This window comes from Rattus norvegicus, chromosome 11, assembly GCF_021556685.1.
Source record: "Rattus norvegicus strain SHRSP/BbbUtx chromosome 11, alternate assembly SHRSP_T2T, whole genome shotgun sequence".
NCBI classification, from domain to species: domain Eukaryota; kingdom Metazoa; phylum Chordata; class Mammalia; order Rodentia; family Muridae; genus Rattus; species Rattus norvegicus.
Window position 1 is genome coordinate 44,144,698 of NC_141544.1, and position 20,470 is coordinate 44,165,167.

The 20,470-nt window shown below is 49.1% G+C and overlaps 2 protein-coding genes and 1 long non-coding RNA gene across 4 annotated transcripts in view; 1 reads left to right on the forward strand and 2 right to left on the reverse strand.

Moving 5' to 3' along the window:
- The window catches only part of LOC120095612 (uncharacterized), a 121,360-nt gene extending 116,206 nt beyond the window's left edge, over positions 1-5,154 (reverse strand). Inside the window, exon 1 of the mRNA XM_087577267.1 lies at positions 4,998-5,154. The gene's annotated coding sequence lies outside the window, so the exon portion shown is untranslated. The remainder of the gene's footprint in view (positions 1-4,997) is intronic.
- Positions 4,278-6,421, forward strand: Olig1 (oligodendrocyte transcription factor 1). The gene is given in 1 exon segment (NM_021770.4): positions 4,278-6,421. A coding segment is annotated over 1 exon segment (786 nt). The 5' UTR covers positions 4,278-4,370; the 3' UTR covers positions 5,157-6,421.
- Positions 6,422-15,881: 9,460 nt separating this feature from the next.
- LOC120095616 (uncharacterized) overlaps positions 15,882-20,470 on the reverse strand; it is a 177,461-nt gene continuing 172,872 nt past the window's right edge. Inside the window, exon 6 of one of the 2 annotated variants that reach the window (XR_015633295.1) lies at positions 15,882-19,594. This is a non-coding gene — a long non-coding RNA (uncharacterized LOC120095616). The remainder of the gene's footprint in view (positions 19,595-20,470) is intronic. The other variant, XR_015633302.1, reaches the window with a different exon arrangement.

Here is a 20,470-nt window from a genome sequence, read left to right on the forward strand (position 1 = left end):
CTTAGCTGGCTGCTTGTGAGAGGAACGTGTCTTAAGAGAAGCTATATTAGGCTTCAGTGTCACAGCCTGTTCTCGTGCTTAGAAATCTGCACATCACCCAGCGCCTGCCATTTCAGAGGCTCCACCCTTTCAGCCCAATACCAAGGTAGGCAGAGTAGCCTACATTTCTATGTGAGGAAAAGGGAGCCTGAGATTCACATTCCATGGCTGGAATCCATCATGAATGTGAGCACATGTATACACACACACACACACACACACAGACAGAGACAGAGAGAGACAGAGACAGAGACAGATACACACAGACACACAGATATATATATATATATATATATATATATATATATATATATATACACACACACACAGAGAGAGAGAGACAGAGAGACAGAAAGGGACAGAGATAACACACACACACACACACACACACACACACAGAGAGAGAGAGAGAGAGAGAGAGAGAGAGAGAGAGAGAGAGAGAACGAGAACCCATTTGGGTGAAGACAAGAGCGTTGTTAAGGCTGGTGCAACTTGTTCCCCAAGCATGTCCTGAATGTGGGAGGCCACAGCAGCTGCCTCCCCTTGAGACAGACTGCATGGGTCCCTGCCAGTGGCCACAATGCCTCACTGGCCTTTGCCAGCTGTCACGCTTTGCATGCTGTTGGAGCTCTGGGCCCGGCACAAGGGGCCATCCAAGTCACCAGCTCCAAAGAATGCCAAATCCTGTGCCCATGTTGGGACCGTACGGCCACCCGGAACTCTCTTCTGGGGCCCTCCACTGGGATACCTAAATGCAGGCTGACTACCGTTATTCTTCATGGTGGTGGTGGTGGGGACTTGTTTCTTCTCCAAGAAGGGGACGATGAAGTAAAGCCAAGGGTAAAAACTCCCTTTGGGAATACCCACAGCAAAAGTGTCTCCTGGAGGCAAGATTCTTGGTGCCCCTGCCTGTGGTTGGGAAACTTAGAGAGGACACTCTGAACCATTATGACTCAGTTCTGGGTTCTGTCTCCCTATTTCACTGCCTCAGACCCTGCCTAGGGACTGGGCAGAGAAGAAAGCCAGAGGGAGGGGTCACCAAAGCTTGCCTGATCTGGTACTTTGGACTAAGGGGTCCAGAGGAAACATGCTGGACAGGGGCTGCCAAGGTGGTGCGGGCTTTCTGGAGATAGCGTCCCTATTCTTCCTGAGCATAGCTTGAACACATAACCTTGTCAGTGCTGGGTAGACTTTAGCTGGGCATTTGGTCCTTTTACCCACCCAATGTGAAACCCTTTCCCTTACCACTCTCTCCTGGGCCTCTGAGAAGGGTTTCTGAGAAGCCATTTACTGATAGAAAAGTTTTGTCTTTCCTGTCTGAAGGCATTCAGTAGTCTAGCACTTCCTGAAAATCTCAGTTTTGACATGTTTAATGGGGATCAAAAATGCTCAGCTACTCAAACGCAGGTATCTGTGAAAACATTTCAAACAGACAGCTCTGCCTAAGGGTGACATGATTCGTGAAGTGTTGAAATCTCTGTTTCTTCATTGTCACTTTGCTTCCTGTCTGGTATGATTTTGCTTTTTGGTTTTTTTTTAAACTCAGCTTCTTCCAGCCACCTCCTGTCCCCAAGTGGGGTCCCAGTGAGAGCGTCCTCCTCTCTGTAAACCTGCCCACACTCTTGAATGAGCACTTCCGGGCATTTGCACATTTCCAATGTATTATTGTGAACTAGCGGTGACCTCAAACCCCCTTCACATCTCTTGGACACACAGGAGATGCAAAAGCACAGTACTGAGCTTCAGACAAATGTAGACGAGTGGGTGACTCCCTGCTCTGGAAACCATCCTGCCTGGACAAGAGAATATCCACACCTAAAACAATCAGGGCCGCAGCAATGGAGCCAGTGGTTGGTCAAAAATACTGAAAGAGGGCAGCTGGGACGTATCCCAGGCAGAGGAAAGCTCTGTTGAACCTGCACCAACACAGGATGTTACAAGTTCACTTGGAGCTTGGAAGCAGAGCCTCAAGTGGGCCCATGGGATGAATGTTGGCGAAAGAACATGGCTGTCTTGAAGTCAGCAAGCACACCAAGTGTGCTCACAGCAAACATCAGTTCTTATGGTGGACACTCCTGTCTTGCCCAAGGTATCAAGGGAGAAGAGGTGCGTCTTCTGTTTCATGATAGATCTGAACTTCCAGCCATGGGAGGAGTGTGCATACATCTGCTGTTCTGCAGGTAACAACTATCCCTTTGTGCACCTGAGGCAACGAGTGTGCAACTGCAGACACAGTTCTGAGCTTCGTTTATTAATGAATGTCCGCTGACATGACCACCTGCTGCTACCCTATCGGACAGTCCAAGTTTAGATACCAAACTGGTCTCCAGAGGTCTGGAGACATTTTGTGACTCTAACTAGCTGCAGGTGCGCGTACCGCTTATGTGCAGGGACGCTAGCTTTCACTAGGAATCCTGTTGTACTTGAAGAGAAATATTTGGTGCCGCCCTCGATGGCTAGGAATGTAGGGTGTTATTTTCTTTCTGATCAGAGTGGGGTTTGCTTAAGGAGGAGTCAAGTCACTGATAAAAAGAGCTCGAATCCCTTTGGGGAAGGAAGAGACAACTGTAACCCCAAAGACTCCTTCGTCCCTGTAGACCTTTGGATCAGAGAGCTGAGGTGAGAGTAATAGAGAGTAGCCACCCTACTGCCCCTGTCAGGCAACCACACATTTTGTTCTCCGAGACTGCTGGGAAGTTTTGTACTTAAATGTAAAACCAGAGTAGACCATATTCTTAGGAACATTGTCCTGATAGCTGTGAGGGTGAAGCTTCCCTCTGTGAGCTCGGGAAACATAAGACATCACTGGGAAGTACAATGTGCTATTTGGCTTTATCAGCAGGAAGAACTGAGGCTAGAACTGAGTGGTTCTGTTGGTAGAGTGCTTGCCTGGTGTGCACAAAACTCTGGCTTCGGATCCACACCAGTGCGTAAACTGGGCACGGTCAATGCTTGTATTCCCAGCATCTGGGAGGTGGAGACAGGGGGATCTTAAGTTTAAAGATCTTTCAATAAATATGGAGTGGGGCCCAACCTTGGGCACAGGAGGAAAAGAATTGAGATGCATGCTATGTCTGACAGGGCTGAAGCCTGAAATCATGCTAAGTCGCCAAAATGAGCCAGCCACTAAAAGACAAACACTGTGTGCTGCTGCTTATATGAGATTCCCTGAGAAAACAAAGGCATGCAGACACCCCAGGATGAAGGTTACCAAGGCAGAGAAGTGGCGTCTTGGTTGTCAAACGGACATATCTGGGAAGAGGGAACCTCAAACGAGAAATTGACTTCACCAGATCAGCCCAGTGGGTACCTCTTTGATGCGTTTTTTTTATTAATAATTGATGTGGGAGGTCCCGGCCCACTGTGAGTTGGCACCATTCCAGACAGGTGGGCCTGTGATGTCTAAGGTAACCATCACAGATTCTGGGAAGGAAGTCAGTAAGAGCTCCCCTTGGTGGGTGGGCTCGCTCTCAATTCTTGCCTCTGTGCCTGCTTAAGTTCCTGAGCTGACTTCCCTCAGTGAGGAGCTGTGATTGGCAACTGTCAGACAAGAGGACCGAACCCTTCCTCCCCTAGTTACTAAGACAGGCAGAGAGGTTTTTCTTTTTTAATGGTTATCAAGAGATAGGGTTGTTTTGTTGTTTTAATGATTTAAGTTTTGCAAAAGCTAACAAGTCCCGATCATCCGTTGCAAAATTCTGTGAACAGTCAGGTGTTTTAACGACTGAACTGCGCACTCAGGAATGCTACTTTTCATGTTAGACATATTTGACTTTTTTTTTTTTTTTTGTAACAATCAGCCTCTCACTCTGTAACCCAGATTGCCCTGCTCTCCTTCCAGCTACAGCAGTTCCCAGTGGTAGTTACTGGCTGGATCACATTTTACATGGACAAATGTAAATATTAAAAGGGATGGGAATAGAGCTTGAGAGATAAAGAGAGGCAAAAGCCATTTTAGCATGACCCGCTGAACTAGAACTCGAAGGAACCGTGTTGCGCCCTATAAAGCTCCCTCCCTTCCTCTCCCGGGGCGGGTACTGCGGCACCCGCGCAGGCGCCCCGCGATAACCATCTCTGGCAACTCTGGCTGTACCTCTGCACAGGCGGCCAATGAACACTCGCCTGTGACCAAGCTCGCACCTCTATTGGCTGCACCCCACCAACCGTGGTCCTCGCAGGTTCCCAAGCCGGGTTTAAAGGTGTCAGGCGCGCACTGCCCGTCTCTGTCGTTCGCCCGCGCGCAGGTCCGCGGGGAGGGCGATCTGCCGACCGGCCCACCCTCGGGCGTCAGTGAAGGGCGCCCTCGGTCGCCCCCACAGCCCCCGCCCCAGATGTACTATGCGGTTTCCCAGGCGCGTGTGAACGCGGCTCCCGCGACCATGTTGCGGCCACAGCGGCCCGGAGATGTGCAGCTCGGGGCTTCGTTGTACGAGCTGGTGGGTTACAGGCAGCCACCCATCTCGTCATCCTCCTCCACCTCCTCCTCCTCTACCGCGTCCCTTCTCCCTAAACCTGCGCGTGAGAAGCCTGAAGCTCCGCTCGCTGAGCCTCGGGGACCAGCGCCGGAGTCCGGGGGCGCCCGGGCCGACGCCAAAGAGGAGCAGCAGCAGCAGCAGCTGAGGCGCAAGATCAACAGCCGCGAGCGGAAGCGCATGCAGGACCTGAACTTGGCCATGGACGCGCTGCGCGAAGTTATCCTACCCTACTCCGCGGCGCACTGCCAGGGCGCGCCGGGCCGTAAGCTCTCCAAGATCGCTACGCTGCTGCTCGCCCGCAACTACATCCTGCTGCTGGGCAGCTCTCTGCAGGAGCTGCGCCGCGCGCTCGGCGACGGTGCGGGACCCGCCGCCCCGCGCCTGCTCCTTGCGGGCCTGCCCCTGCTGGCCGCCGCGCCGGGCTCTGTGCTGCTGGCACCGGGCGCCGTGGGACCCCCCGAAACGCTGCGCCCCACCAAGTACCTGTCTCTAGCGCTCGACGAGCCACCGTGCGGCCAGTTCGCTCTCCCCGCTGGTGGCGCGGGTAGCCCCGGCCTCTGCTCCTGTGCGGTGTGCAAGTTCCCGCATCTGGTCCCCGCCGGCCTGGGCTTGGCAGCGGTGCAGGCTCAGTTCTCCAAGTGAGGGCTGGCTGGTCCCGGGGCGGGGCGCGACCTCAGCCAATCTTCCCGCGCCCTCGCGTCCTGGATCTAGGGAGAGCTGGCCCCAGAAAGGAGGACATTTCCAGACTTCTCACCCAGACGACAGACTGTAGGGCGCCTTCTTCCCCGCCCCCACTCCCTGGCAATTAAAGTGACCCAAGCGGGTGTTCCAAGGAGCGACGCAGTTGCCTGGGATTCTAGATGAATCCCACCAGTTTAGAGCCAGAAGTCATTGCCTCCCCACCATAAGCTCACCCAGTAGCGGAGGTGACACCTCCACCCGGTGGTCTGGTTTTGTACCCGCGAGCATCGCGGAGACCGGGAGGATGGTAGCCGGCGATGCGGTACAATGGGGTTGGGGTTGCCCTGGGTGCAGCGAAAGGCTGTCCCCGAGCTTGGTGCCCTGGCATCCGCCAGTTCCCTGGCCTAAGAGCTGCTCCCCAACAGTGTCCACTCAGAGGGGCCTCTTTCCTTGTCTGGGGCCTGAGCGCATAGGCTCCCTTGCTCTCACCAGCCAAGCCCATGCGGATCTAGGAGGTCTAGAAAGCCCAGGCCACGAGTACAAACATCAAGGGTGTTGCCGATGGGCCGCTCCGAAAAGCCCAGAGTCCGGTGTCCCGCGAGTGCGCGTGGTGACAGCGCCTCGGTCGTTGGGTTTCGGAGTGGAGAAGTTCCTCTGGCTGGCCTCACAGTTCTGTCTTTCAGGCTCGCACACCCAGGTGTTTTGTTGCAATTTACACTCCTTAGTCTCTGCTTCCCCTAATGGTAGCTTAACCAACATTTGAGCTTGCTTGAAAACAAAATTCCAACCACGTTCCACGCCATCGGTGTTCTGGACTTACTAAAATAGATAGCAAGGCATGTCGTAGCGTAGGCTTGTGAAGCTCGGTAATTAACGTTCTCACTAAAGTAAGCGGGCGAGGATCCCAAACCGCCGGTGGGTGGACAAACCCAGCTCCCCTGGCTGCAGGCAGGAAGACGCTGGTTGTTAACCACAGCAAGGCAGCTGAAGAACTCCTTGGACCAGTGCATGCGTCGATGCCGCGTCTGCGTCTTGGCTTGTGATTAGCGTTAGCAAATTACCCAAGATTATTGCATAATCTCCACCAGCTTGCTTTGATTTTTTTTTTTTATGTTGGAAGTTTTGGGTTGTTGACAGTAGCCGAATTTAACTGGCGTTTTATTTGACCTCTAACTCTGTCCCCCTGAACTGTACAGAAACCACAAAATAAAACGTCAACAGTCGAAGTTTTACGTTTTTCGTCTGTTTGTTAAAAAAGAATGCTCTTGTACTCTGTTAGAGTCACGAGGCAAGGGCGAAGTCACAATGACTGGGCTTCCACATTTTAAAACTTGAATTCCTGAACTGAAAGATAATCCAGTGGAGAGGCGACTGTGATTCAAATTCAGGCATCAGCTGCACGTGGAGGGGCAGGGGCAGGGGGTGAGCTAGTTAGAGGGGCGAGGAAAAATTCAAAAGTCCAGGGTTTGGCCAAACTCAGGAGATAGACGCTCCTTCCCAGGGACATTCCCAGGTGAATTAAGCCATGCACTTTACACTTTGGTTCGACATTTTCCTTTGAAATACATTTTTCCGTCTTGTAGTAAACAGACTCATAAACATGTGTGCGGCCCCTCCCATTTGCAGGAGGCTGGTTGTTTTTTTAAGTAGAGTTGGTCGCCAGTAAAACACTCAACAGAGGAAAGCACTGGGGTCCCCCGAATTAATTTTAGGAATTAGGAGATTGGGGTGCCCAATTGGAGTACTGACTTATTCACCGGCAAGCTCTGTTTAAATGCCCCTCCCCTGCCCCTCTGCCTCTTCCCGGCTTCTTTCCCTTCCCCTGCCTCCCCTCCCTTAGCTGAGGGAAGTTCAAGAAGACTGAGATGAAATGTTATGTGCATGGCCATGCCTGGATCAGAGCAGAGGAACCTTCGCTTTGAGTTCACAAAGAGAAGGGCTGGAGCAATGGAATTGCTGTCCTCCTGCGCTGGAAATTCTTGTTCTGAGGGAACCCAGACCCACAAAAGAGAGTAGCTCTGAATGCCAGCCAGGCAAGGAGTCCAAGGGCTCATTCTCTAGACTCTGCCACTGGGGATTGATTTATTTAAATTTTAGGGGTTTTGTTGTTGTTGCTGCTGCTGCTGCTGCTGCTTTTGTTTTGATGTTGATTTTTTTTTCTTACCTCACAACCTGATGAGGGGCCGGAAGAGAAAACAATCAGATGTTAAACCTGAAGAAAAGCTCAGGACCACGATGCTAGATTAGGAACTTCTTTTCCAGTTCTACTTCTGGCACTGAGGAGCCACTGTTATCCCAGAGTCACCTGTAAGAGCCAACTTCCAGAGTAGAAACAGTCTATGACTACAAGTACCTGCCTTATCTCCTTTCTCCTGTTGTAACTAGGACAAGCCCCCCCCACCCCATGCCTTATTGGAAAACTCAGTGCTGTGTGATTTCAAACAGAAAATTATACCCTTGAACTGCCAAAGACCATGAGTGAATTCAACCAGGGTGCAGTGTTGGTTTGGGGTGACACCTTTGTGGTTTCTATTTGTGTGGCAAAACACCGTGACCTAAAGCAACTTGGGGAGGAAAGGGTGTTCATCTTACAACTGTCAGGTCACTGCAGAAAGTCAGAGCAAGAACCCCAGGTAGGACCTGAAGCAGAGGCCACAGAGGAAGGCTGCTTACTAACTTGCTCCCTAGGACTTTCTTGGCCTCATTCCTTATACTATTCAGGACTACCTGCCCAAGGTGGCCCCACCCACAATGCACCGAGATTGCCCCCCCCCCCCAGCAATCTTTAATCAAGAAAATGTGTATGGTCTTGCTCACAGGACAGTCTTGTGGGAGCATTTCTCAATTGGGATTTGTTCCCCTTTCTCAAATGATGCTAACTTCTATCAAATTGGCAAGATAATAATAATAACAACAACAACAATAGCAATGAACAACACCAACCATCGAGGGATCCTATCAAAGTCTTTACATTCTCTACTTGCGCAGAACATCTCATCAACCATGTGATGATAGAGGTTACTAGGGCAACACCTTGTTAGTTCACGTTCTAAGCTGGCTCAGCAGGCATTCAGGACCCCACTGGATATATCAGAGGTCGTCGTATACAGAAGAGTATATACAGAATACATATATAAACGAGTCGTATACACACAAGTGCAAAGGTGGATCTCCTGGCAGCCCTGTGGCAGTACACCCTTTACACTTACATGGACACTTTATAGAGCAGAGTCACCTTTGAACTCTCCATCGCTCCATCTTGTTAGCAAGAGAATGTGTTGAATTCTCACCTCCTTTGATGTCAGATGGAGTGGTCTCAGGCAACAGTTTAAGCTAAGCTTTGAAGGGGCAAGAAAGCGGGGAGGTCTTTGACAGGGTCTTTGAGACAGAAAAACAACATGAGGCTTGGTGCTTAGAGAAAGGCCTCTGTACCCAGTCACGCCTTCAGTGTGCAATCCCAGCAGCCCTAGAGAACAGAATTGGAGCGGGGAAAGCACACAGGCCGAGAAAAGTTGGCTTATCTGTCGAAGGTCAGTGGGCAGTCAGAAACAGAGCAGGTGAAAAGCAGAAAAGCATCATGGGATTCCGCTGGCGCAACAATGTCTACTGACCCGCCATCTCCCCTAAGGAAAAGCAATTGCGCCCGGTATGGTCGTGCTTCTTTATGAAATATTTAATTTAATAGGTCCACCAATAAGGAGGCTTCACCTTGAACATGCACAAGGCTGTGCTTCCCTCCAGTTTAGAATCTCAGCCACAGGTCTTGCGTGTTGCCCATGGATGTACAATTTAATTTGCCTGTGCTTCGGGTGGGGCTACATATTCAGAGCAAAGGTTGATACCAGCGTCTTCCTCAGCCGCTCTCCATCTTGCATGTTGATGTGGAGTCTCTCGGTTGAACTCAGGGCGCACAAGTCCAGCTAGGCGAGCCAGCTTTCCCAGGGGATCCCCTCTTCTTGCCTCCCGAGTGCTGGAGTCACAGGTAGGTCTTCATGCCCTACTACCTGACTTTTATGGGGTGCTTGATCTACAGACCAGGGTTCTCACAGCAAGTACTTCCTCTCCTCTGTTGTTTTCCCAGCCCCAAGTTTAACCAGGTATTTTGTTATTGTTGTTGTTTTAGAATTATTTATTTTTAAAGTTTGTTTAATCTTTATTTTTTTATTTATGTGTATGAGTGTTTGCCTGTATACATGCCTGTAGGGCACATGTACACAGTGCCCTGAAGAACAAGAAAAGGGCATCAGATCCCCTGGGACTGGAGTTACACCCAGTTATGAGCCACCCTGTGGTTGCTGGGAATTGAATCTGGTTCTTTGAAGCTGGAGTGACAAGTGATTACCAATCACCCAAGGTGGGTGCTAGGAATTGAACTTGGGTACTCTGTGAGTGACACACACATTCTTAACCTCTGAGTTGTCTCTCTGGCCTCTTGTGGGTTGGCTTTTTTTCCCCTTTCAATCTTTACTAGTTGCCCACATGCACAGCTGAGGCTGGAAACCACTACTTAGAACTTCCGTTTTCTCCTCAAGAGCCTAGAACATTCTGTGGTTGGTTATGGAAGCCATTTGGAAGAAGGGCTTTCCGTCAGCCACACTAGGTTATTTTATGGACAGAACAGGTAATAGTTGGAAAGAGTTATGAAGTGGAAGCTCTGACCCTCCATGGCAGACAGGAATAGTATACACCCTTCAACAAGCACGTTCTTGCTTGTTCGTTGACTTTGTCTCCTCCTCAATCAGAAGTCACTAAAGTTACCCGCATTCATCAAAGACACTCATAAAGCTTCAGCTTGGAAAAAATGTAGCTTTCCTTCGACAGGAATTGATTTTCAATAAGCAGAATTTAGTAGTAGGAAGACCATGTGATATTATTTTCTTCAAAAGGATTCCAGGGATGGGAGTGTAGCTCAGTGGTAGAGTTCTGGCCTAGCACGGGTAAGACCCTGAGTTCAATCCCCAGCACAGACAGAAGGGAGAAAGGCAGTGTTTGTTTTTACAAGATACAAGGTTTGAAAATAGAAGACCAAAGCATGGCTTAAGGTACAGACATTCGTATCATTGCACAGATGGAGATGCTGGTGACTTTTTGTCAGGCTGACATACACCCAAAGGCTTCTGGGAAGAGGGAATCCCACATGAGGGACTGTCACTGTGTCTTCCATTGTCTTCATCAGTTGGCTTGTGGGTGTTCTGATTGTTTATTGACACAGGAGGGCCCATCCCACTGGTGGGCAGGGGAGCCTATGATGTGTAAGAAAGGAAGCCGATCCAGCCAGGGCAGCAAGACAGTAAGCACTGTTTCTCCATGGTTCCTGCCTCACTTAAGGCCTCCAGGTTCCTGCCTTGAGCTCCTGCCCTGGTTTTCTCTAGGAACTAAATGGACCGTTTCCCTCCTCTTTGCTTTTGGTCAGTGTTTTAGTGTAGCCACAGAGATGCCGACTAGGACAGACATGTGGAAGATTAGTTTTTAAAGCAGGTCCATCTGTCCACCATCTTAAGCTAACCCAAGGAGAAAATTGAAATGCGGGACTGAAAACCAAGGTATTCTTTCTGTTCCCATGCAATTAGCCCCTTTCCGTCTGGAAACTTCTTCGCTTTCCACTGCTGTGTCACGACAGCTCAGGATAACCGGCTCAAGGATTTCAAGGCCAAAGACATTGGAAATGTTTGGGGTTGGTGCTTGGGTTAAATAGAAGTGGGGTGCCCTTCTCCTTTACGGTTAGTGTTTCCCATTGACTCAGAAGATGAAGTGGGAATACGAGCCCCAGTCCAGGTCAAAGGATACAAAGGCCAATCCACTCCCTGAACCCTATAGACCTGGGTTCCCCAAACCTCCTGTTCTCCTCTCTCCTACTGACTAAAGTCACAGGTGATCAAGAGATGCTAACTAGGACAGACATGTTTCTGGCAAGGCAAAAGTTTCTTCCTTGGTTTTTCCCGGTGGGTGAAGGGAAAAGGGACCCAGGTTATCGGCTCCCACCCCAGGATAAACATATTGTTCTTGATTCTCTGGAAACAATCTGCTCAAGACCCTAAGAACAACTTCTCAGCACAAACGATTGATTTGCCCCAGAGGGACAAAGGGCAGGGAATAAGAGACAAAAACAGGAGACAGAGGATGAGGGAGAAGGGGAAGGGAACAGGGGAGAGGGTTAGGGGTATTTGTCCCAGAGGGATAAAGGACTGCCTCTGGACAGAGAAGAAACAGATGGCCATTTTGGGGGTAGGGGGAGAAACCCAATGTTTGGATAAGGTGTTTAATGTTTAATTTTAATTGTTAGGTGAGAAAAGGGAGCTTTTGATTGCTTCACTCCAATATTTTGATAGCTGGGCCTTGGTGGTCAGCCTCAGGAGGAGGGAGTGGGCAAATAAAGGAACCAACCTTAGAGGCTAGCTTCAGGAGTATAACCTAACTGGTTTTAGCAAGATAGATACCTGGGGAGAAGGGCAAGGCCTGTCAGAGATATGTTTGCCAGGTCCTGGCTGGTTAGAGTCCCTTCATCTCTGACCTCTGACCTTTTCCAGCCTCTCCATGCAGCCATTGGTCTGGCCTCCGGAGTGGTATCCATGACCCCGCCTCAGGGCCAATCCCTTGCCAGCCAACCTGGCTGCAGTTGAATCACCTGGACTTTCTGTGACAGCCTTGTTCCCGGTCCCCAGGGAGACCCAGATTAGTGACAGGGAGTGGCAAGCCCTAGGAGAGGCTCTGATGGTACATGTTTGTCATCGAGGTTTCAGAAAGCAACTTTAGAAAGCAAAGCAGCAGTCAGCTGGCAGCCAGGACAGCAGGGAAGGAAGGGAGCGGCCATTGGGCTCAGCCCAAGGACTCTTCTTTAATGGCTCCCTTTCTGGGTTTTCATTGTGCTAACCCAGATAGGGACCATCTTCTCAGCACAGTGGGCTTCTCTTGCCACGTGTTTCTCTCAGACAAGAGGAATTCTCCAAGAGGCTCCTCCATAGCGGGAAGCCCTGGCTGCAGCCAGCCTTCCAGGAACAGAGGCCAGATATGCCTGAGCTACACCCGGATCTGGACCTGGCACACAAGTCACAGGTGAGCAGGGGCCCAGGGAAAAGTTGAGCCCTAGGGCCCAAGAAAGACTACTGGGTCCCCAAAGCTGCTAGGCAATGTGGATAACTTTAAATTCTATAATACAGAGATTTCGAAGTGGCAAAATTGAAAAGACTCATCTTTGAGTTCAGGAAGAGAGAGAGAGAGAGAGAGAGAGAGAGAGAGAGAGAGAGAAGAAAACAGGAAGAGGGAAGGAGAAGGGAGAGGGGGGAAGGAGGGAGGGAGGGAGAGGAAGCAAGGAAGAAACCAGCTCACCTGGAGACGAGCAGACAAGGAGGAAGAGGATGGTGAATGGCTGATTGGCACCTGCTGCTAACAAAAGCAGCAGCACCCGTGAGCCAACTGAGTTTACTGAGCACCAAGCATCTTCTCAGGGTTTACATGCTTCCCCTCAATTGGTGTTTGTGCTATCCTCACTGCAAGGTAAACAGAGAGAGAAAGGGAGCTGAGGCTCATCAAGGGGTTTCTAGAAGCCTGGTCAGGGAGCCCCCAAGGGTTGTTGTCTCTGCTCTCACAGTAGTGTGGAGAGATGTCATTTTACTTCCTTTTTCTCAGGTCTTAGGACAAGGTGGTGGCAATCCCCCATATTACCCCAGCCTGGCTGTGATGACTCCCACTGCTCAAAGTTCTGATCAGTGTAACCGCTGAGGTTCCCATGTGGCCCAGCAGGCCACCTGAGGTCTGTGCTCACTCCTCTCTCCAGAGGTCGCATGGTGTCATTTCACTTTTTAGCATTTATGAGGGGTAGAAAGCCGCTCTGCTTCGTAAGTTTCACTTTCCACTGGTCCCAGCCCGAGCAGGGCTGGGGGAGAAAATGGTTGACTTCTGAGATACTAGGAATGAAATGGATAGAAGGGGAACATGCATCCTCTGCTCCTTGGAAGGCGTACACATTCCTGACCCTACAAAGACCTGAGGCAGTGGTTCTCAACCTGTGGGACACTACCCCTCTTGGGGGGGTTGAACGACCCTTTCACGGGGATCACCTAAGATCATGGAAAAACACAAATATTTACACTACCATTCATAACAGTAGCAAACTTACAGTTATGAAGTAGCAACGAAATCATTTTATGGTTGGGGGGTGACCACTATGGTAGTACCATGGTGGTGTTGCAGCTTTAGGATGGTTCAGAGTCACTGCTCTAAGTAAAGAGCCAAACACGAAATTGAACTCTCAGGAGGGGATCATTAGATGCGTCCAACCCAAGTTCTTAAAAATCACATCAAGCAGATGAAGACCGGTGAAGGCTGTTTGGTTGGGTGATATTTTTCTCTACCCTGATTAACAATCAAAAGGACCTTGCACTGTCTTGTCTGCTGGCTCCTGGTGGAGTTAGTTGTGGCACCCCTCTGCAGTCCCGGGAGCTCCCTATTAGGCAGAGGGAACAGTGAGCAACCCTCTGTCTGCACCGGAGGGAGAAACATACATCAGGCGTTTCAGCACCGTATTCATAGACCAGGGATTTCCCAGTGTTGGCGATGGTTTGTGTGAGGGACTGTGACGGCCCGGAGAGGTGCCTTTTGAATTTTGTCTTCATGATAACTATATTGTCAACCAGATACACGTCGGTGGTTGATCATGAACTATTCCCCTGGATGGTTTGAGGGAAGTTGTGCCCAGTGTGAGGACCCGATGGTACTCAAGAAAGAGAGGTGGGGGAGCTTCATGGGTTCCCACATGCCTTCACATTCTCTGCCCCATGAACCTGTGATTGTTTCTGAGCTCCACTAGAGACCACGTCCATCTCCCACGCTCCTTCTTGCTGTCTCCCTCTGCCACCTTGCTGTGCCGAGCTTGCCTTGATAACTGAGCATTGGCTGTCTTACTCCCTCTGCTCAGGAGGAATGAGCTCAGACAGGCTACTGAACTCTGGAGACTTAGCTGCTGTCCCAGGTAGGAATCCTGACAGGACCCAGCTCAGCCCTTGTTGGGGCAGCTTGTCACGACACACAGATTTTTTTTTTTTCCCATTAGACAGAACGGAATCAACTGCATGGCTCTGTGTGCTGTGATGATCAGTCGCTAAGGGACAGCGGAGTACTCTGCGTTTGCATCTGTTCTTGCCCATGAGTAGGCCCACGTCAGCACCCAAGGGTGCCGAGCAAAGATCCGTTCGTACCAATTAAGTGTATAAAGTCCAGTTGGGTTGCTTGAGGTTCTCTTTAAAAACTCCATGTGAGGCTCTGCCCTGTTCTCCTGGATTCCTGCTGACTGTATCTGAAGCCAAGCGCTTCTCTGAGGTAGCTGGAGACAGACTGTAGAAACCCCTCCTCCCCACGGTGACAGCCCCTTCTCCTCCTCTACCCCTCCTCCTCCTCTGGGTGGGCCCACAAAACAATAGGTTCTTCAGAAGCCATCTGTTTGGCTACAAGCTGATCCTATGTCATTCTCTACCAGCAGAGCTCAGGACAGCACCAAACAGTCTCTACCGGTTTGTGGCAAGTGACACAAACACCAGGCGGGTGGCTGAAATCATTGCCTGAGTCATCTGCACATGGAGGATGAATGGGAGTCAGTCAGCTCAGGAGATTTCGGGCTCAGGGAGCTGGGGCTCGTCCCTGCCAGTGAGTCCAGGCAACCCCACTCAAGAGCCATGCCTTTGGCCAGCTCTCAGTGAGGGTCCCACACTTGGTGCCAGCACATGAAATCTCCAAGCAGGGATATATGTGGTCATAGAAGTCCATGAGTGGAACTCTACATGGTTTCCTCCACAGAACAAAGGAGGGAAGGAAAATGAGGTGGAGAGAGGAATGTGTTAAGCTTCAGACTTGGGAGTAGACCTGGCCTCCACATTCTCCCAGCATTCCTGCCCCCAACCCTGAACTTTCCAACCCAGGGGCTGGGCTGCCCTTTCTCCAGAGGCTCTTCTGTATATAATCCAGACATTTTGGAAGTATCATTAAACTCCTCTCCTCTCCTTCCTTTCCCTTTCTCTTCCTCTCTCTGTGCATGCTTTCTCTCTCTTTCTCTTTCCATCCCCTCTGTCTCCCTCCCTCCTAGATAGATAGGTAGGTAGATAGACAGACAGACAGACAGATAGATAGATCTGTCTTAGGTTGGATCATCTCACAGACAGAGAAATAACTTACCAGGATGGAAGGGTGAAGGAAGCAAGAAGGAGGAAGAACTTCAACGTGGAAATATTAAGTTACTGGGGGTTGGGAGATGGCTCAGTGGGTAAGAATGCTTGCTATTCGCGCACAAGGATCTGAATTTGGATCCCCAGCATCCTCCAAAAACAAGGCCTGGCCATGTGTTGTAACTGGTGGGTGGGGACAGGCAGACACCGAGAGTTCACCACCTACCAAGCCTAGCCAACTGTAAGGCTCAGGCTAAGTGACACCTTATCTCAAGGAAATACAGTGAGCAATGATGGAGGAAGACGCCCGGTCCTCTGGCTTTTAGATATGTGCCCACATATCACACACACACACACACACACACACACCACAATACACACACCACACCACACGCACACATACACCACACAACACACAATACACACACCTCACCACACACATACACACACACAACACACACAATACACACAACACACAATATACACAACACAACACACACATACACTACATGCAGACCACAGATTTTATTTTGACTTTATTATACTATTATGATTTTATTACATGTTTTATATGTGTGAGTACACTGTCGCTGTCTTCAGACACACCAGAAGAAGGCATCAGATCTCATTACAGATGGTTGTGAGCCACCATGTGGTTGCTGGGATTTGAACTCAGGACCTCTGGGAGAGCAGTCAGTGCTCTTAACCACTGAGCCATCTCTCCAGCCCTTTATTACACATTTTATAATTTATTTAAAACAGCCAACCCCAGTAGAGGAGGAAGAAAAGGTAGGAATACGGGAAGCAAAGAAATATGTCACAAAACTTTTAATAGAAAAATTACCAGAAGGAGAAAGGTAGCCAGTCTCTGTTTTGCTCAGCACCCTCCCCTGCAGGGAGAGTTCAGTGGCTGGAACTCAAGATGAGTTTCAGCTGAAGTTGCCTCCACAGATCCAACCCAAGCCTTGTGCTCGCTAGAAGTGTTCTCCCTCCTACTTGCTAAATCCCCGATGCCTCTTTTGCTTGGGTTTGCATTGTTGTTTTGTTTTGGTTCAGACTCATGAATTAAGTGAGCATTTCACCCCGACAAACAGAATGGAGCCAGAAAAGCATTGTGCTAAGTTAAATGTCCCCAGAGTCACACAGTTGGATGAGACCTGCTTGTGTTCTTTGGGTCTTAGCCAGAAACCAGGGCATGGGTTAGGGCGTGTAGCATTTCTTTGGATACAAAACTGAAGAGATCTCCCCCAAAGCCATTAGTCATAATAAATATTTTTTGGTGTTTAAGATAAAAATGGACACAAAAATATGTATGGGAAAAATATCAGAACTTTTCATATAGACAGTTGCTGATTTTTTCCAAGACTCCTACGTGGACTTAACTGAAGGCAAGCCCCCCAAGTCTGCCTTCCCAATTTACCAAGGCCATTGCCAAGTCACCCATGAGGCCACTTCTTTCCCACTGGCCCTCTCCAACATTAGCCATGTAGAGCTGGATTTCTGAAGGCTAAAAGTAGCTCAGAAATAAAAATTAGCCCCTGGTCAAGTTCAGATACCAGCAGATATTGTCCTTTCAGTCTGATGGCCAGTGTGGCGACCCCACCCTTGCCAACAAGTATAGCTTCGTGCATAGCAGTTTCCTTTGTAAGGAGGCCCAGGAAGGGCATTTAGCCAGCAGATTAGAGCTTCCAGAACACTGTTACTGTGGATGTGCTGGGAGCAAGCCCTTTGGCTGATCAGCGTAGTACATAGTGCAGGCTACATTGTAGCAATCCTCTGTAAGGGAGCTGGTCCCCTCACGTTCAGCTCTTTCTTTTAGAGATCGACCTGGAGGGCCTTCTTGAGGAATGTGGAGCCCAGTTATTTTCTGTGCATACTCCTCTTTAATCTAGAGGCAACAGAGGCTCCCATTGCCATCAAACATCTCCATGAACTGCTGTTTAGCCCCAGGTATCTGTTATTTATTGTAGGGTGTTAAGCTCTTCCCTCTTTCTTCCATTCCTAGACAGTGTGGGTTCACCTGGGTCTGACTGCCTGTGATGGGAGGCAATGTGAGTCTGGGAGGTTTTACATTTGAAATTTAGATGCAGTGAGCCCTGAAAGCCGGCCCTGCCTCACCTACTTTGGGTGAAATAAGAGTTTTGTTTTCTTCCAGCAGCGCCCCTACTACCATTTACTCTGCCCCAATCCTTGATCTCAGGGAGATGTGTCAACCAGATGGGGAGCAAAGGGTGCGTATTTAGTGGGGCTGTCTTCCGAAAGTTTCTGGGATGTGCTAATTGCTCTGCTCGGATTTTTAAACTACTCTGTGAACATAGCTTTTGATGGGCGTTTAAAAAGGCATGCCTGGGCTGGAGAGGTGGCTCCATATTCAACAGTGGGTAATGTCCTTCTGGAGGACCTGAGTTCAAATCTCAGCACCTTCTTCAGGAGTTCAGGCTCACAACCACCCACATTCCCAGCTCCAGGGGATCTAACACCTCTGCTCTCTGATGGCGCCTGCCCGAATGCGCACACGCCCACACAGAGATACAAACTCCTAAAAGTAATAAAAACAAATAAATAACAAAAGACATGCTTGGTGTGAGAATCTACCAATTCAGAAGCTGAGATGCCTCCTCCTGGGAATGTTTTGTGTCCTTTCCAAGGAAAGATATTTATTAAGCTTGGTTTTAAAAGTTTCATTCTTTTGTCTCATTGTGATTTTTACATTCACTCAATGTGTATGTGCGTGAATGTGAGTGTGAATGTGTGTGTGTGTGTGTGTGTGTGTGTCTTTAGGGTATTTAGAGTATGCATGTGGAGGTGAAAGCACAGCTTGCTGAAGTGGGTTCTCTCCTGCCACTGTGGGGGTCCCTGTGGAACCCACTCAGTTGTCCTGCTTTGCAGCACGCACCTCGACCCACTAAGCCCTTCTGCTGGTTCATCCCAGGTCCACATTTAAATGCACATAATCTTCAGAGAACTGATAAGGATATATAAATTGTACCCAGACATTGTAGGTCAAGTACCCTGTAGGACTCTCAGTGATTGGGAAATGTCACTCAGTCATAAACTGGGACCTGGCCCCATTCTCCTCAGCCTCCCAGATAGGCAGCCTGAGACAGCTGCCCTGGGAGGGCTGGCTGTTGGGTTTTGGATCTGTTGCTGAAGGAAACAGGGAGGTTCCAAAGACGCTTTTTAATTTATTTTTATCTTTTGAGATGGGGGTCTCATGTACTGCAGGGATTGTGAACTGGTCCTCCAGTCTCTACTCCCAGCATGCACTACCAGGCTGTGTTGACACAGAGTTGCAGGTTGAATGCATGTTAAAAAGCGCTATACAAACTAAGTTACAGCCCTGGCCGCTGATAGTAGTTTTTTGTTTTGTTTTAAAGACATGCCTTCATTATTGTTTGAACATTTAAAATGATTAATTTTATTCATTGTAAAATAAATTAGACCATTTCAAAACAAATATGAGAAAGGAAAAATTACAGAAATGGTGTATAATTTTGGTGTTGTGAAAGGCCCTTGCTAACATGTATCATTTCCAGCCTCTTCCTTGTCTTTATATAGATATAGTTAAGTACGATCAGCCCTCCGTATTCAGAGGTCCTCTACTCATAGACTCAAACAAACCCAGATACAGGATGCCTCGGATTGCGTCTGTGTTAAATCCACACACCTTTTCTAGCCATTCACAAACAACACAGCACACAACTTGGCCAGTGCTCCAATTGGTAACAAACATTTCAGCATTTTGGAAGCCAGTGTGGTGTACACAAAGTTGTCGTACCAGCCAGCCCAGGAGTGATTTAAGGATACTTTTCCTCTTTGTGCTAACTCCTGGCCACGTGAAAATCAACTGTCACCCCGACAACTAAAGTCCAAGCTTCTGTCAGGGACTCTGACTGGTAGGGGTGGTCATCAGCTGTGGCCACAGCAGACTCAGGTGGTCACGTGTGGAGGGGAATACTTGCCATGGGTGGTGGCAATTTTCCAAGCCACCGTCCAGGTGGGGCGGCAGCTGGTATCCAGTGGTGATGGCAGACTTTCGGCGGTGTCCAAAGTAGACTTTTCCAGAGCAGGATTTGAGACCAGTTCTTCCGTCTCCTTGTTGATTTGATGAGCTAATCAATCCCCCTCCATTAACTTCCTTTCTGCCAGCTGTACTACAGCGAAGGACCACACCAAACGTTCACCTCTGACAATCAGGTTGGTTGCTGAGTTACATCCAAGGATGGGACCATCCCCCTGCAGTCCCTGCAGGTGAAAGAGTAGGTCACTTTACTAACAGGGACTGTCAAAATTGAAAGCCTGGACTTGCTTATGTGTGGCTCCAAGTCCGTGGTAGCTCTGTTCCCGGAGGTCAGAGTTAGGACAACCCGCTGTCCGCGATTTTAATGGAGTGCTGATCAGCCTTAAAACTGAGAGAATGTTGTTATGTGTTCTAATAGAGAAGAGTCTTAAGGACCTCCACTGAGACAAGAAAAGATACTAACTGACAAACACTAAGGGTTTCTATTTGTTTGAGAGAGCTAGAGTAGACAGATCGAGAGACAGCCAGCAGAACAGTGCCTGCTGGGAGCAGGGGGAGAGGAAACGAGCTGTTCCTGACCACAGCCCTGTGAGCTGAGAATACTGAGGTGGATGGTGGTGTCCGGGATTCTTCCATCTGCATCTCCTCCATGCCACCGAGCTGTCCATTCAGACAACGGTGACAATGGTTCTGCGAAGTTTATAACAAACCAATCTGAGGAAGAATTGAAGCAGCAAGAGTCAGGTCTGCCTTCCAAATGAACCTGCAGTGCTATTCCTTTGAGGGGGTGATTGTGAAAGTTGGGACTTATTTTTCAGTCCATTGGCCGTTAGTGCCCTGACCAGAGACAGCCCTGACCAGAGGCAGCCCTGACCAGTCACTGAACACATTTGTAACATGACCCATTTTAAAAGGGAATTTAACTTTTTTTTTTATTCTGGGAGGGGTTTTGTAGTATTAAAAAACTTCCCCTTTTTACTCTCTTTAAAACTACACCAAAGCCATTGACTACAGTATTATTTCATATGTAAACTGTACACTCACAAAGTATGGTTTTTTAAAAATAAAAAGATCTACATAATTCAAATTTAAGAGTAATC